General features: G+C 36.7%; 1 protein-coding gene across 1 annotated transcript; it reads left to right on the top strand.

Moving 5' to 3' along the window:
- The first annotated feature begins 70 nt into the window (after positions 1–70).
- HESX1 (HESX homeobox 1) lies at positions 71–7511 on the top strand. The gene is made up of 5 exons (XM_062008556.1): positions 71–112; positions 5375–5630; positions 5741–5946; positions 6322–6423; positions 7328–7511. Exons 2-5 carry the CDS (start codon positions 5420–5422, stop codon positions 7424–7426), a joined length of 618 nt encoding a protein of 205 aa, XP_061864540.1. The 5' UTR covers positions 71–112; positions 5375–5419; the 3' UTR covers positions 7427–7511.
- The last annotated feature ends 11235 nt before the right edge of the window (positions 7512–18746 follow it).

The raw sequence follows: 18746 nt of genomic DNA, 5'->3' as shown, positions 1-18746 counted from the left end.
GGCCGCGCCGCCGCCTCCCCCTCGGTCAGTGAGGAAGGGACAAGAGGGAGCTTCGGGAGGGTCCCGCCTCTCGGGAGAGACCCGCTGCGTCGGGCCGCTCCAGCTCGGGGAGGTGAGTGGGGAGCAGAGGCAGAAAGGGACGTTTCCGCGCTGAGGTGGCACGGCCAGCGGTGCCCGGGCCGCTCCTGATTCTCAAGTGACGTTGCTGGGAAAAAGCCAGCTTGTCAGTCGGATGCTCGTTGTTAGGCATCTGGGACCTGTTTACTCTGGGTGCTACTGTCTCGGAACAGTCTTAACTCAGGGGACACAACCACAGTGGGACCAAGGCTGTTGTGTCCCTATCACGATGAAAGCATCTTTAGCACTCCTTTAATGTTAACCTGAAGCATCCCTTTTGAGAAGTCTCTGCTACAGGTTGAGCGGTTAATATTGTAAGAGTAGGATATGTTGAGTATGTACCAATTGCTAATTGAGAATATCCATCTAAATTTCCTTTCATTTAAAACCCAATTAACATGTACTATGTGTCAAGCAAAAGGCTGCATAAAATTCTTGCTCTTTTATAAAGTAAAACCAAATTGTCCATCATATTTGAGTTTGGAGACTGTTTCAGCTTGGAAATTACCTGGTATTTAAGTTCTACATTTTAATAAATGATTAGTAACTTTTTAGGTTTATGTATTTTATTGATTTACATTTATTGCAGATACAAAAAAAAAAAAAGACTGTTCCCTTTCTGATTTTGGATGTTTCAAGGCAAGTGAACATATAAAACCAGATTAAAAAGTACATAAAGCTGTCCAACAGACTTAATTATTATTGTGCAGTCTGGCTATAGAGACCTTTTATGTTTTATCAGATCACATTTCACCTTTCAACACAGATAAAGGAAAACACTCAAATTACAAACAAGTAAAGAATTTCGAGGTGGGGCTTTTTTTAGCTTGTTTTGTGGTTTGTTTTTTTTTTTTTTGTAAAATGTGGTGAGAAATGTCAAAACTACAACTCCGTTCAGTTGGTTCATTCACCAGCTCTGCCCATGACTCACCTCATTGAAGCAAGTTACACCAGTTCTCTTTTTCATTGTCATATGAGGCTAATAGTAGAGAGTTCACTTACAAGATGTAGTCTTTAAAATACTCTGTATGTGTAATTATGTAACAGAACACTAGCATTTGTTTATGACCTAAATATATGCACACAGCTTTCTGGTTTTGAGATCAATTAACTTGTGGCAAAGTTTTACAGTGGTCGTTTTCAAGAAATGCTCTCTGTTTTGTACTGTAAGATGTGCAAGTCCATAGCAGAATTCAAGAGAGTAGTGACTTTAAACGGAATCGGGTTTAGCTAGCTTTGTAAATTAACAGCTGTGACAGAGCTGCTATGAATAGAGAACAGCTCTTTGAGAATTAAATGTTTGGTAGAGGAAAAATCCAAAATATCAACCATCATCATCAGTCTGTAGAAACATGCTTTGGTATCTCAGCTGACACATAGCATAAAAGTTTTATTGTTTCTGTTGATCTTAGCAGTTTGGTTGAATGATTCATTTGGGTTTAGTAGCAGGAGGAATCCTTTCTAATAATTTTATATTATACCAGGGCTTCTTTGAATTAGCAGTCAGCTTTTTTTTAATAGATCCCTTATGTTCAAGGATTCTGTAAGATATTACTGTTCTTGTTCTTACCTTTTGTGTACATTTTTCTATGAGGCATCCAAACGTTTTACTTGAGATATCTGTTGCTGTCAAATCTGTGAGTTTTGATGGTAGGGAATCTAAGAACTCCGATGAACAATCTAATAAGTGTGGGTTTGTGTCAGAATTTTTTCAGTGTTGTAGGCTTTTTGTTAGTTTGTGATGTGTTCTTTTGAGTTTTTAGATTTGTGGAATTGTTTGTTTTGTTTTTTTAAAAATTTTTATGCAAAATATTTGGTAAAAGGCCTTAAAAATGTGGGTGACTAACAATTGGCATTATGTAAACAGGGAGAAGAGCAGCCAAGGACTCTAGTAGATTCCAGATGTGTCCACTAATGGACAAAATATTTTGCCTCTGCTGGTGAATGAAAGTAGCTGTCTGGACAAGGTAGGCTTTACTTGGATGTTTATCCCCAGTTTAACACACTGTTTCTCGGTTTTTTGCTGGTGTCACCCTTGGATTTACCTTGAGTTTATCTTTGTTCTCTTAATCTCCCCAGGTCAAAATAGCTGTTACCTCAGCCAAGAAATAACTAACTGCTTTTAGTTGTGTTTCATGAAAATTGTTGTTAACAGTATGTGGTATTCTTGCCTAAGAAAACCTTAGACTTTTGAAGTTGTCTTTGAGCATAATCTTTGTCATTCGTATTCACAACATACTGGAAAGGCAGAGTATCTGAGGTGCAGTGAGGTAAAGAACCTATGGGAAGGTGAGATGAAAGGCAATATTTTTTGAGTGTGATAAGTAATCAAGAAAGTGTGTATACCATTTATACCTTTTAAAATGCTGAAAACATCTACAGGCTATTGTGAAAGGTGACCTGGCAGTGAAGTAGCAGTGGGTGAGACTAGCAAAAGGTAGCCACAGTTGGGTTTCGGACCAAAGCCGGCAAGGAGTCTTGATGTGATCTCTTCAGCTGAGTCCTTAAAGGCTTCACAACTCTGTAAAATCAGAGCTTCATCTACTAAAGAGATGGGCTCAGCTGTCCCTGAGCAAAAACAGTCCTGCAAAATCTGAAAGGGAGATTAGTTTGCTGCCTCATCAGGTATGTAATGCTGTGAAAGGATTGGATTTGCATATGCAAGGAGCAGTGATTGATTACATAGGATTTTCAACTTAATGTTGGCTGTGGTGGTGTAATTGCCCCTACAATGGTATTTAGCTAAAACTCTATAGGTGATTTCATATGGGTTGCAATGGAAGTATTGATAATTTCTAATGGGCCGAATACATTTAAAGTGAAGGCTCAAGGCCTATTTACACTTGCAGTGGAAATTCCTAGAAATTGAATCTGATTCTTTACTACCAGATATTCTTGGATCTGAAAGTTTTTCTACCCTGTTGAGAAGATTTCTTACAGAAAGGCTTGTTGACTGTTTACCTTGATAACAAATTTCTTCTACAAGTAAGCAAGCTTTTCTTCATAGAAGTCTAGCAACATTTCAATGCTAGACCTTCAGCCAGACTTTCCAGTAGATTTAACTCTACATATAGATTGGTTTAGAATCTTAGAATGGTTGGTGTTGGAAGGTCCCTTTAAACATCATTTAGTCCCAACACCCTTTTGGGATCTTTTTCATGGGATGAGGTTGTTCCAGGCCCCATCCAGCCTGACCTTGAACACTTGCAGTGATATAATGGAATTTTGATATAACGCAGATGTTTTATCTCTGGAATGATTTCTCTTTTCTTGTGAAATGTTTATAAATAAAGTGATGTGGAGCTGCATTAGTATTATAAAGGTCTCTTAGATACATGGTGTTTCAATTTCACCAAGTTTCTTATAAATTTGAGAGTGTGAGAATCTACTCTGTGACCTTCTGAAGTCTGAATACTCAAACTAACTGCCTGCAGTCAAGGCAAGGACTCTTGTTGCATTGTTCAGGTCATAGGTGGCCTTGTGAACAGCTGTACTGAAACACAAAGGGCTGTAAGGCCTTTGCTTAACACTGCTTCCCACTGACCAAATATTCCAGCAAGCAGTGGTTTCATACATAGATTTTCATGGGACTTTTGTATGGCTGCACTTGGTGGTTTCTGAGGCTGTTAAATGATGGTTGGACTTCAGCTTGCTGGTGGTCATTGCAGTTCTTTTGCTGCCACTTCTAGTTCCATTGGTACATTCTGATACGGCTTCTTGAATTGTCATTCTTTCTGATAGTTTTGTTTGACAACAATCCCATTGCACAACACAGAGTCAGTCCAGTAAGTCAACATTCTTCAGGTGAATGTCCTGTCCTTCTGATAAAGCCACATATGCATTTTTCTCTGTAGAATCTCCCTCAACACAGTACTACCATTTCCTTTGCAATTACCTTGCTTCTGACTCTTCCTAAATATTAGTCTTGGGTTGTTTACAAATGTACAGCAAAGCAAAGTGGAAGTGCTATTACCTTAATATTAATTGTCAGCTGTGTGAGTGTGACAAATTACAAAGAATAAAGTACTCTGAGAAAACGGTAAAATGAGGAAAAAGTAGATTTTTCCTCTAAAAGCACAGAATCCCATATGCTCACGTGCTCCAAATTACAAGTTTTATTGAAGAGTAACTTTTGCATCCTGAAATTAATATTGTTGTAAATTTTTGTTATAAAACAATGCTTTGTCCAAAAATAAGAAAAGGAGGAATCTGTATGGAGAGGTTATCTTGAATGAAAAAGCTGATTTTGAATATATGACGCGTAAACTGCTCTGTGGCTGATAGATAAGCTTGAAAAAAAAAAGTATTAGAGTCAGTATTTTCTTTACAATGAATGACATCAGAATTCCATTGTCAAATTTTGAACTTCATTACTAAACCTTTACCTCCCAGTTTCTCGTGATTTTTGGTCATTTTAAGTGTTTGCTTTGTAAGATTTAAATACATTTCTATTTGTTATAAATCTACCAAGAAAGGAGGAATATCGAGCAGTAAAGAGGTGTTTTAAACCAGTGAATTTGAGTGTACTGCTTCTATTACTTTTGTGTTTATGTTGTAAAGAATTGTGAGGAAATTTCACATATGGTATGTTTCAAAAAAGCTACAACAGAGTTATTTTAATAAGAAAAAATGAATGCATGAATTATTTAAAATAGTTGGTGCAACTGTTCCTGTGAACTAATCCAGGCACTTGGAAGGCAATTACACTGAGCTTTGACAACATTGCCAACCCACTGCACAGTGCCTTATGCCAAAAGCTATTGTTGTTTTATTGACCACGTTCACCGTTACATATGCATATGAAAAACCAGAGACATTTTCCTCGGGATTACCCTAATAGCATTAAGAGATTATTTTTAAAATTTCCTTGGAAGGAAATTCACTTAAATGAGATTACTTATTACTTGACTGGTTTCCTATCATGCTGCTATGTTTAGGTAAGTGGAGTCCATTAGAGTATAAAGTTTGTAAAAAACCTGATTTTATACATTAATGATTTCAAATAAAAGAGAAGTACTATATTTGTGCAGAGCTTCTTTTGAGAAAGTTAAGTCGATGTTCTGGCTAGGAGAGATAACACTCTTTGTCCCTCTTGGTGGCCCCCCTAGTGTCACCATTAGTTGCTAATTACTTGCAAACAAATAAACAATTAACTCCTCGTGCCTCTTGGTGGGAGAGTTTTCATTGACATGCTAAAACTTTCTAATAAAAGATTTTAATTAATGACGTGGCAAATCCAACCCCCTTGTCAAGATAGTTATAAGGAGGACTTGTGGAGAGATGCAAGTACAGTATAGATGCTATGCTGGCTAAAGGGGAAAGCATGGCAAATCCGTCTCCATGTGCAGCTAATGCAGCGCCTCAGAATCCGCGCAAAGCGTCTGCATTGGTAGAAAATAAAACCACACAGTGCTCATTTTCCATCGAAAATATTTTGGGACTGGAGAAGAAAAAAGATGGCATTCCAGCTGTGAAACCTGTGAGACCATGGATAGATGCATGCACCGGCTTGGGTAAGTCAGCAGTCCATTTTGTAACATCCTGTGGTTTTACTCCTGTACATATTTTCCTGTTTCTACTGAGAAGCAGTAAATTGAAGCTCATGTTTGCTTGCTTTTTCTAGTTTTAGGTGATGACAGTAATCCCCACCTGCAAATCCCTGTTGTTTGCTATGAAAATCCATTATTTCATGCTAACAGTAATCCAGTGCAAGAAGAAAAAGTCTTGAAATGTGAAAAATACTTTTCAGTCACTGAAAGGCTATCATTCAAACGAGAACTGAGCTGGTACAGGGGTAGAAGACCAAGAACTGCATTCACTAGAAACCAGGTAGGGATTTTCACAGCATTTAATAAATGAATAACAATGTAGTTTAGTAAAATGTTGGTAGAAGCCTGTTAACAGCTGACTATTTCAGTATGATGTACTTATAGAATCATACAATCGTTTGAGATGTTTAGGATCATGAGTCCAGCCTTTGTCCTAGCTCTTATCAACCACTAGACCATTACCAGGAACCAGTGTACATTAACAGTAATGTTGCTAATTTCAGCAAACTGGTGTTTATGAGTGAAATTATAGTTGTGCAAACACTGCTCAGAAGTCTCTTGTTGGTCAAATTAAACTGCTTTTTGTATTTATTTGCTTTATTACTACCATGAATGTAGCAGTAACTATTCAACAAGTGTGCTTTACTCTCCTCAGATTGAAGTCTTGGAAAATGTTTTCAAAATGAACTCCTACCCTGGCATTGATATTAGAGAAGAGCTCGCTCGCAAATTAGAGTTAGATGAAGACAGGATCCAGGTAATGAAAAATTTATTTGAACTTTTCTGTAATTCTACCTCTATGTACTCTTTATATAAACAGGCAGTTTCACAGCAGTAGCAATAACTTCAGTTATGTCAGTTTAAAATGATGTACATTTTTACATGTTGAATGCCTTCCTTTACTTACGAAATGGAAGCCATTGAATTCCTTCAAACTCTTAAACCTTCTTCCGTAGCATTAGTGAAGCATTCATCACTGTAATGTTTGCATGATGTCTGCTTTGTTAATCTGCAGTTATCACTTGCAGAACTTCATCCTTTGCTTCCACATCTAAAATCATATTTATATTATGCTTGTCACCATATTTGAAAAACAAATATTGAAATAGTTTTTCTGAATGTCCAAGTATTTTGTGAGACTGTCAGTAGAGCATGCATGTGTTAAACCAGTGTTTAAACCTATTTTCATCTGGCCAAAAGCCAAATGTACTCAGGGATTTTAATTATTGATTTCCTGATAGTCCAATGTGATAAGCATATCACAAACATAAGGATTTGGGCCTCACCTGGAGGTTTATTAAGCTTCTGGTGCAAGTATTACATGCTAAAGAAATAATACCTTCAGACTTGTGTATGAATTCCAGATGCTCCAGGATCTTCCAGGATCTGATTCAATGTCAGTGAATGTTAGTTTTTACATGAATTACAGTGAAGCTGGCCCACATTTTCCAGTTAAGATGGGGTATTATTTTCTATGTCTGCAGTGTTAAAATTTTTGCAGAGAGCTGCATGCCATCATCTGCAGATTTTGAATTTGTATTCAACGTCTAAACTACTCTGTCATTACATGAAACATTGTAAAGTTGTGTGATTACGTTTCAAAGCTTATTCTGCTTACAGTGCTGTATTTCTGAGAAGCATCCCTCTTCTTTCCATTTTAGATCTGGTTCCAGAACCGTCGCGCAAAGCTGAAAAGATCCCACCGAGAATCTCAGTTTCTAATGGTTAAAAATACTTTCACCTCCAGCCTGCTTGAGTAAAAAGGATGATTTTGCTGTTATGGCACTGCAATAGAATATGAAGAAGTATTGGAATTTTTGTAACTTTCATTAAATACTGATGATATATTAATTAAGATTTTATCCCCAGATTTGAAAGTTTATCATAATTTTCATTGAAATAAACTGTAAATACTTGAAGTATGATTATAACCATCTGCTTGTGGGAAAAGTGAACTTTTAAAAATAATTATTTTCAGAAAAGTTTAGATATTTTTTCAGTTTAAAAAAATCTGAACCCTAGGTTGCACAAGGTTATCAGTTAATATGAATTACTGCAGCTTAATTAAAGACAACTTAACAAAGCTTCATGGTTTTTAAACAACATCTGTTTCAAGTCTGAAATACACCATATGCAAAATAGGTTTTGCTGCCTGAACCAGATTGTGCATTACACTGGAGTTTAAATAGGTCATTTATGAAGAGTATGATAGTTTTCATAAAGAACATACTTTTATTTTTTAAAGTTATCTCAAGTGAAAGGCTAGTTACTCAACTCTCTGTTCAGGCTGAACAATTGGTTAAGGTAATATTTTGATAATTTAGGATATTTTCTTATTTAATACTTCAACTTGTATATCTCCTCTCTTGTCAGTATAGGTGCTCCAGTTACTTGAGATGCCCTATTTTCTTTTAGTGGCAGAATGTAGCATTTCACAGGATCAAATCAGCTGGGACCAGGCCAGATATCCGTACCACTGCTATCCATTTTTATCAAACGGTACATGAAGGTTAAATATCCTCATACTTGATATACAGCCTGAAGTCAATATACATAAGAAGAGCCTTATTTAAAAACAAACAACTCCCCTTCTTCCCCAAGAAAACCCACAACTCTTCATGGCAATGATGTAGGAAAACATTCTAAGTATGGGCTTATCCTGTTCTTCATTGAGCAGAGCTTTAAGCACTTAATTGAAGTCCCGCTGTCCTTCAGTGACACTTCAGTCTGTGTGTCTTACTAGAGATATGTTTTACATTGGCCCAGCTGTAAATACAAAAACTCCTGTTAGTCTGATATGATTCAGCAGAGGCACTGCCTTTAAATGATATTTCAATCTGTAGATCTGGAAGAACCAGTAAATCCCAAATAATTTAGACAAAGCTTTTTTAATTGTTTTTCCCACTCATCTGACTTGAAAAAAGAGGTTTAATTTGAAACAAAATTATACTTTACAGTAATAAAAAAAATGCACTGAAGCATTTTATCTTTTTTTAAAGATCATAAAGAAAAATTCTGAAAACTAGGAAGAAAAAATTATGCCTAGGACATTCACATTGCTTTTGTTCAATAGTATATATCTCACACTAACTAACCCACATTGAAGGAATACCTGGACACTGAGCTATGATTTTGGTTTCCAGGTTTCTAGTGGAAACCGTTTTCCTTTATGATAACTATTTTGATATTTACTGGAGGAAGAATTTGAGCCCAGGTCTCCAATCTACATACCTTAGCACAAAGCTCATTAGCAGTCTGCCACTCGGCTTCAAGGAAGTCAGTTAAGACACCAACGACAGAAGTCATCAGTGTATCATTTTTAATATAGGCTAAATGTAAATAGCAAAAAAGGGAGGAAAAAAAATCCATAGATTCTTGTAGTGTTTTAGTAGTGCAAATACAGTTAGACTCTTCATCACTTGCACTTTCTTGTTTAATAATAAAATGACAACAGATGTTTTTTTTCATGTTACGTTCAATGTAGTGGAAAGATTCTAGAAGAGGTTGGTGTTAGAGTTTTGAGGACCTGCCTCTACTGCTTCCAGACAATTTCTGATGCCTGTATCTCTTTTTTTAATATGCTCTACTTTTCCTTCAGTTTGTGTGCTTTCTTACGACATGTCTATACATCTCAGTTGTACCAATGGATGATTCCATATAGCTTCGCTAAATGTTTGCAAGGTATTGCAAAATTCAGTTAGTCTGGGATTTCACAAGGTACCATCATAGCTGTTATATCATGAACAAAGTATTGCTCTTCCTTTCTCGATGCTGGTATCCATGATATCTGGTATCCTACAGAATCAAAGGCAAGTCTGAGAAAAGAGATTAAAGAAACAACTTCAGATGTAAGAGTTGAAATAAAAACTATTTCTACATTTTCTGAAAATACTACTGAAAAGTTGCATTACTCTTTAACAAGGATACAGGTATTTTTCATTTTGTGTTTTTAACTTCTGGGCTCATTGCCTTCACTTTTATAAGATCCCTAAAATCTCGACTTGTTTATCTTTGCTCCTAGAAATCCTATTTTAGTGTGAAAATAACAAACTTCTATTCAAATGGAAAAGTAATTATTCAAGCTTTGTTGGATTCAGGAATTAACATTAGGAACTGAACTTCTGTTGTATCCTGCATTCAGAAATACTTAAGAGAGCATTCACAAAGCAATTTAAATGGAGCCAAATCCATTAGGAACACTATTTAGAGACATTAGAATCTCAGTTCTGATACCTACCTGATCTGGTAAAGGTAATGACAATATTGGGAGTGCATGAGTTCTACTTTGTTTTTCTTCTCACCTGAAAACATTTATTACCCAAACCTTAACCTTATCGCAGGTAATTTGAAACTATTGTCTACTGCTAGAAACAAGGTTTCCAGCAGCAACAGATTAGACTAATCTGTACAGATTGATGACTAAGAACCTTACTCTATTATCTGGCAAATACCTAAATACACCTAATGTCTCCTATAATGAAACTTGTCTCAAGTGAAAGAAGTCTGACAAAGCAATTTAAGAAAATGAGTAGAACAGCAGCAGAATAATAATAGCACCAGCCCTGGTATCCAGCTCTCAATTAGCAAATGTTACCAGAAGGATGATTGGTGTAAGGTACTAAGAAAGTCAAACATAGTGCTGAGCAGCAAAAAGTTAAATGGCATGATGGCATTATTTGCTTCATTTTGGCTTAGTTGTGTTCTGCACTAAGTACATGCATCAACAATTGAAAGGAAAACGTTTGACTTTGTATTTGTACCTACCTTGGCTCCCACAGGTTTAAATTGTGGCCATCACTTTCTCAAATGCACCTGATCTATTTTTTTTCATCTTAAAAAATATTAGCCTGGACTTCATGGGATTTTCTGATCTTGTACTTCCTGATAATATGCAGCTTTCTGGGCTATCTTGGTAATACATTTCATATGCTGTGTTATCTGTCTAGGCACAGACAGCTCAAATAACAATAGTGGATGAGACTATCAGAAGAGGCCACCATGCATGCTGAAATCTGCTCCTGCTTCAGTTTTGCATGCTTTGCATTGCAGTATTTCTGATTGTCTGTCTACCCTTCAGAATTGTGATCAGAAAAGTCTCAGTCTCTTTGGTTTTTATTCTGATTTAAGCTTTGTGAAGCCACGACCTCCTTTGCTTCCAGCCATATTTCCTTATATTGGCTCCAGTGATCGTTTGACCCTGTGATAAACTGAGAAGTTTACTAGGATGGTGAAAACTGTTCCAGCAAAAAGCAGGGCTGGTTTTAAGACTCAGTACTGGCAAGCTGTTATGTCAGCATCCGTCAACAGCTACATCTGAGGCTAGGGTGAGGCTGATTAATGAGCTCCTGTCATTGACTGTAAATGGCACTTAAACATTCTAGCAGTGCTTTCCTGATATAGGTTTAGTGCCTGTCACCCTAATCAGGATGCTGGGCTGCATAATTATTTGTTTTAATTTGATGTTCTCTTAATTAACATCTCTATTTTAAATTTGTTTGCTAACCACAAACTTCAGCAATGCCCAATGTTGTCCAAAAAAAGACCAACTATGCTCATGGTGTTAAATCAGATTGAAATGTATTTCTACCAAAGAGCCAATTCTTCCCAAGTGCCGTTATCATATTATTACTAGCAGAATACATTAAGGCATAGTTTGAAACTTAAGTCTTTAAATTACCGATGTTAGCATTGAAAGCCCAGGTTTAGAAAAGCATTCATTAATTTGTCATCTAAAACTTTTGAATTTGCAATTAGTTGATGAAAGCTGTGCTTCCAAGTAAGAAGCTGATACACTAGCAAAATATATGTTATACTTTTCCTGGTGTGTGTGGATACATCCACATTTTTCTAGTTGTTCAAAAGTTTGTATTGAAAATTCTTGTAAAGCAATGAAACCCAGGACTTCTTATAGTTGTAAGAAGATTAGCGCTGTGTTCCCAACACTGTTGAAAGGAAATTATGCTTTAAAAACCATCCAGCATTTATGTAACTAGACTTAACAAAAGACTTGCTCAAAAGTAGCCTTAAATAATTGGCAAACAACTTTAGTTTACCTAACATGAAATTCAGCTGATTTTAAACAGCTGAGATTAACTCGCAGGGTTAACTGGAATCAAAGCTCTTTAGGAACTCATTGTCACATATATCTTTTTCTTTTTTTTTTAATTCCTTGGGTTGACTTAAGTTTTTCTTATCAGTTGTTAGGTTGATGATCTTTGTCCCTTGGTTTTAAAAGGATTAATATTAGATATTTAGATGGGCAGTACAAGGTATTTTACTTTGAAATACACTTTTTGAGCAGTGGCGACTGACAAATTATCTCATGTCCTGTTATTCGTGTCATAGATTCATCCAGACTCATCATATTCTGTTAGTTTTATTAGAGCTATTTAAAATATCTCATATACTTCTTTGGTAATGGAACAGTAAAAAGACAACGTTCTGATGATCATTGTGTGTGAGGGGGTGGCAGTTCTAAATCTTGTTGGAGGTGGGAGGAGGAAGCAATCCCATCTGATTGCATTACAAAGGAAGTGTATGTGGTCATAATGGGCAAACAGGTTTGTTAGTAAAGGTGAGGAATCTAGGGCTCTTGAAGAGATCTAAGGCTCTTCCATTCCTTTGCTGGGGAATAGTCTCTTGACTTGCATGATGTGCAGGGGAAAGGGTTAGACAGAAAATGTGGAAAACTGGTCTTTATATTTTGAGCACCCAAAGCTGGTACTGGCAGGGGCCAGCATTTTCTTAGACCAGATCAGGAGAATCTCAGAAAGTGTGAAAGTCTTAGCATGGCATGGTAGTAGCATTAAACGTTTTGCTTCTTAGATTGACTAACAAAATAGAAAACTAAGCTCTGTTTGTTGAGTTTAGGAGAAGCAGTACATTTAATTTCTTCTAGTACTTTTTTTTGCATGATGCTATTTACTAGCAATGAGGGAAGGATCAAGAGTGCCTAGGGATATACAGGCCTTGGTGTAGCTGTGTTGGTATGACTTTCATACCACCATGTATGTTTTATATTTGATTGTATGAATATGGTACAGTGCTGGTATTAGAGTGACAGAGCAAGTGGTATATTGCATTTATTTTTATTAAGGTACAAGAACAAGAAGAACAAAATAGAAGTGAAGTAGTCGAGTTTTCAAACGTGCAAGAGTATTTGTTGATTCAAATAGGATGCAAGCAATGCTTTTTAGTTCAGTGATATCTTTTTTGTAGTTTCTAAACCTAATTTTCCTCTGCCATTTTGATGGCCAGAGAGCCCAATGACTAGAGTCTACCACTCTTTTCCTTAATTTCATGCAATTTGATGAAAGTTAGCTGGTGGTATAAGACAGACCCCTTCATTAAGTTATCTATGTTATTAATCTTGTTATTAACCACTATAACATTTTTGGGAATCTTCTGTGTTTAAATTGCATATGTAAGGGGAAAAAAGCATATATATGCAAAAAAGTCACCAAATTGTGGTTTATGTATTAAAGGAAAATTAATGTATATCTTTCAATGTTTAGAATTGTATTGCATCAGCCATAGTAATACTCCAGAATATCTTGAGATTCAGTTTCTATGATTGATTGTCACATTAAGGAAATGAAGATGTTAGCAGATCAAATATTCTGCATTTAAGGTTGTTGTCTGTGTATTAGCTTCATCCTAAACATTTTGCTTTTTCATAATAAATGGAATGTTAAATTCTCGAATCTTGAAACATTGATGAGTTTGTATTTGAAATGCCTATAAAAATGCTGGGCTGATTTTGCCCTCTTGTGGATAGATTTTATAATTACAGTTCTACATGTTCAATTAATTCTGAGTAAAATCTGTGGTCATGACTTAGGCTGTGGATAGACAGAATGCCAGCAAGTTTTTTTTTAATTTATTTTAATTCTTGTACAAACTTTATGACCAAATTTATATTGTACATGCATACAAAGGCTTGACATAGGGCTTGGTTTTCAAAAGTTCTGATTGGTCAATACTGAACTGAACCTTGTGAGAATTGGTAGGTACTTAATATTTGTAATATTCTGGACTTAACAATTCTGAAAACCCCACTCCTTGTAATGTAAATCATAGAATAGCTTCTGGTACAAAATCTACTAATATAATTTTTCTGTGATAGTAAATACAACATTGATAATGCAAAGCTTTGCCGTGGAGCAATACTTATTACCACCAGACTATTTACCATTGTTTTATCACGTTAGAAGGGCAAGAAATTACTTTGTGCTGTTTGAATACTGGGCATTTCTTAATAGTTTGTCTTGCATTTCAAAGTGTTCAGTCAGGGTAAAATATTAAAAATATGATGATGTCAACTTCAATTTCTTTCTTGTTCCAAATATTTGTAAGTTAGCAGATAGCTATTTGGAGTGAGACTTGCAGTGAAATACAATTATTTCACTTTGGAGTTGGGAAAGCATCATATTCTATGCTACAGGATGTGGTAATCTGACAATATAACTGTAAACTGCTCTAATTCATTTTGACAGAGAGGAAGTCATAGGGAAGCATTCCATAGAGGCATCAGCAATGACCTTAGAATGCAGTGGGCTATGCCTAGATATTTTTGTGAAATGTAAATTACATTAAAAACCTTCTTTTCTTGTAGACATTCCTGTTTAAATGAGAAAAGTGAGCCAATCTTTCTCTTCTTTCCTCTGTAAATATCTGGTCCAAAGCTGTAAGTTTTATCACAAATTACAGTTTAGTAGGAGTGGTGTTTTCAGTGATGGGTGCTATTATCATCTAATTAGAAACAAAGGATTATATTTTGTGACATATAAACATGCATTAACTTTTCATAGAAGTATTAACAAATCTTGTTAATTGTGTTCGAACAGTCTCTTGCTCTCTGTGTATTTGTCTCACACTTTCAATCAGAAGCTAACTCAATCCTGGTATCCGACTTCTTGTTTTTAAAAATTTAGTTTTAAAAGAATGTGCCAGACCATAGTTAAAAGGAGTTGTTTGAGAGGTAAGGTTGCCACCAACAGCGGTCGTTCCTAACAGAGCCCTTCCTCTATTTTTTAGCCCAGTCTTGTAGAATTGCTGTAGATTGTTTTGTAAATCTGCTATAAAATATTTTTTAAATCTTCTCTGAAATGTTGTCACGTGTCTATCATACAAGCAAAGATTACAATTACCAGATGCTCTCAGCCTTCCTGTTTTCTTTTGTTTGTGTACTTCCCTTAGTGGGAGTGGAATGAGGTGCTATTGACAAAATACTTTCCAATCTTTTTCCATAATGCTTATACAATACTAAGATTTTTTTTTAGCTCTTCCAGCCATGTTTCTATTGTTCTGTAACAGTGTCTTGTTACTATTGTCTCTACACATTTTAATTACAAAAATCTTGAATACATTTTCTTTAGCCTTAATTACCCTTGGCTTTTGGCCTCAAATAACAAATGATGTCAGCCTGAAGCGCTTGAGCAAATAGCTCTCCCTCAGTTAAATGGGGAAGGGTTTAAGACAGGTTATGCTCAGTGAGGGGTCCCTTAGTGTGCTAGGATTAATTTTGCAGACATTGCCACAGGATGCTGTTGAACTTCAGAATGAACTGTTAAATCAGGTTAGGGTTGTTCCCTCAGTCCCCTCCCTCATATTTCCCTGCAGAAAGAGAATGACAAGCTGTCTGGATGGAAAGTGTGCTGTAATATGAAAGGGTTGAGATTAAAAGTAAAGCAGAGAAACTTTTGTGAAAGTGTTACTTTGTTAATATTTGTAGTGTTTATTCCAGCTGCATTGTGAGGATCTTGATTTGCTTCTTTTTTTAATACTAATTAGGACAAAATTCCTGTATAGCAGAAAAATATTTCAAAATTGCACATGAAAAATGATTCAATTAAAGACTAAAATATAGCTAACTTTGGGGATACAGTTGTTGGTTAGGAATATTTCTAGTTCAACAGAATTTTTATTGAAAAATGACTCTTCCATGCAATCTTAAATTTTCTTTGCATCACAAAGGTACTTTTCTCTAAAAGCATAGTTTCATATTACACCTAATCCAGTGTAACAGAAGACTACTGCTGAAAGATGCAGTCCTGCCCTGCTCCCTCTCTTCTGAGAAATGACATGTGGCCACAGAGTGAGTCAATCCATCAGGCTTTTGGAGCAGGAAGGAGTGTATTTGGTGGCACATCAGCAAGTTCAGTCATCTTGGAGAACTGAGCTGTGTCTATTCCTTCATTGTATTCTTAGGAATAAACAGATACAAAACTAAATAGAAATACAGGGAGTTGACATCTGACTGCAAACACTGTCTGCCAGCAGAACAGGTCAGCTGGTATATAATACAGAGAACTGTGAGATCTGGGGATGAAGATTTGCATCGATGGATTACTGGTAAATTGTTGTTTTGATGGTCATCAGAGGTAATTTTCATGTAATGACTGGTTTATTTCAGTCGGTTCCTTTTCACCATAACTTGTTTTTACATCTGATGCTAACTTGAGCCTTGAGGAATATAGCTCTAAAACTTCCTTGGTCATTAAGTGCCATTTCCTGTAGAAGACATTAAGTCATCCAGAAAGGTCACAAGACCATTCACTCCCTACTCTGTGAACTCACAAGCCTCAAAACATCCCAAATGCCTGAAGATTTACTTGAGATTTTGAAGAAAAAAGCTCAAACATGACAGTGTGACATAAAACGTGAGCAGGAGAGGAATATTGCTGCTAGTATGTAACATGGATTCCTGAAGGTCTAGTTTATTCAGCATAAGGGACTGGATACTCCATCTCAGGACTTGCTGTAAGGCATCTGGATATACAAGTGCTGTCTGCCAGTGTCAAAGTGGAATTCATGCATCTAATTCCACTTTCAAGCCCCATCTGGACACAGCAGCAGCTACTCCAAAGTGCCAATGAATGTCTGGGCAGAGCAGGACCAGCTGGCTGCCAGGACACCGCTCTGTGCCCTTGTCCACTCACAAGACTGGTTGGATGGAATTGTTCTGGAGGCTGGATCTGTGGTCCATGGCCTCTACACTATTTTAAGCACCCATTGGTAATGTCTGGATGACCTTAGGAAACAGCAAATTAAAATAAAAAGCCAGGGGTCTTTTCCTGTCTTACTAAGGAGCAGAATCTCTCCTGTCTCCAAATCCTATTACCAGTTTAGCCCTGAGCTCATGTCCAGATCTTCCTTTTGGAACCTGGTGATTTTGGGGAACTTTTGGCACATTTCTCGTAGTGATAAATCACAGTTACCTTGAGCAAGCTAATTGTTCATAACAAATGATAGATTTTATTTGAATTTCAGATCAATTTTATGGCTTTGGGTCACAATGTCTTATCAGTTGATACTCTTTCACTTGAACTTAGTGAGATCCTTTGAAACTGTGGCATGTTACAATGTGGAGGGTTCCATCAGAGTAGAACTTTTGAGACCTTTTACACTGGTGGGAATGTTCATGCCCTTGCTGAGAGTGACCACTTCCATTTCACACTTTTAAATTCCATTCTTAAGGTCTGATACTGGAAGGTCTTTCTACCTCTTTTTAATGTTAGATGTTAATTCCACAGGTAAACCTCATTTCCTAACAGCGAGTGGTGTTTATAACAGAAGTGTGATACTGGGGTACTGCACTAGTCGTGATCGTCTGACTGAGCTGAATATTTCTACAAGCATGATGTTTGCTTTTTGGTCCAAAAGTGAGTGTTTTTCATAACTTCTTTTGCAGTCAAGGTCAACCTCTCCTGGGAGAGATTTCAGTGTTAGAAATATGAAGTATAGATGGAGAATACAACTTTCAAGTCTAAGAAGGAATTTTTGCTGAGCGATAGAAAAAAAAAAATCAATAGGGAGCTTTTAACCATGTTACCAGGACTTTTTATGATGTGAGTTTTCATGGTTCTTATAGGAAATGCTGAGTTCTCACTGTCCTCTCCATCTGGGAACAGCTGTTCAGAAAGGAGAAGTAAAAAAATATGTCTTATAGCTTTGAGCAAGAAAGTGGAGTGGCAACCAGAACCAGCTGTAGAATGAATGATATTGATAGCCATGACTTCTGGATATTATGCATTCTGTGCTATTTGGAAACAAGAGACTGTTGTAAAAAAGGACAAAAGAGCCCTACAGAAAAGCAAAGTCCCCAGTTTTGCCCTTGTATTAGCTAGCAGCATTTTGGAGGAACTAGCTAAACATACTTGATGTCCACCTCTCCTCTGCCCTTTTCCACAAGGGATTTCAATGGGAATTAGTCTAAATGCATACAAAGCAGGAAATACTTCTCTAGACAGTCAGTTCATTCCTGTTCAAAAGGTGGTAGGATGGAGATACATTTTTTTCAGATGTCACTTTGTTACTAGCTTACACTGAGCTATTGGGAATTGGGCAGCAATGCTGATTTTGTCAGATGACATCTTGGCTTTGTGCTACTAAGTTTAAGGTCTTAGTGAAGAAGATAGATCATTTTGGTGCTTTCTAGGTACTGCCAGTATAGTGGTAGCTGAGAATTCTTCAGTTCTGCTACTGAAGATATGTCCCTTTTCATTCTGTATCTTTGTATTAAAATCATTGTAGGCTAATGTAGCAGTAACACAGCGCTGATTTTCCTCTTAGTTCTTACTTCAAAATTTTAGCTTGTCCAACAGTCTACATCTCTGTTGACAGAACAGAGGCAACACTTTTTTCTGTAGTGTCTGATGATAGGACTGGGGTAATGGACAAAAACTGGAATACAACAAGTTCCACTTAAGGAAAAACTTCTTTGCTGTTGAGGTGAGGGAGCCCTGGCACAGGCTGCCCAGGGAGGGTGTGGAAGCTCCTTTTCTGGAGGTTTCCAAACCCACCTGGACATGTTCCTGTGTGACCTGATCTAGGTGGACCTGCTTGAGCAGGGGATTGGGCTGGATGTTCTTTAGAGGTCCCTTCCAACCCACACCATTCTGTGAAAGTGAAGTGAGAATATCCAGATAGATGTGTATGGTGTACAGTGAAGAAATGTGCTAACCTTTCATTCTAGGCTTGGATATACTTGATGTTTGAAAACATCTCATCATAAAATCAGTGAAATTCCACCTACAGCATGAGTAGCCTTAATATCTCCTTTTTTTTTTTTTCCAAGAT

Source organism: Colius striatus, chromosome 15 (genome assembly GCF_028858725.1).
Source record: "Colius striatus isolate bColStr4 chromosome 15, bColStr4.1.hap1, whole genome shotgun sequence".
Classification (NCBI taxonomy): Eukaryota; Metazoa; Chordata; class Aves; order Coliiformes; family Coliidae; genus Colius; species Colius striatus.
The sequence above is the reverse complement of the archived record's forward strand: the minus strand, read 5'-3'. Positions and strand labels throughout refer to the sequence as shown.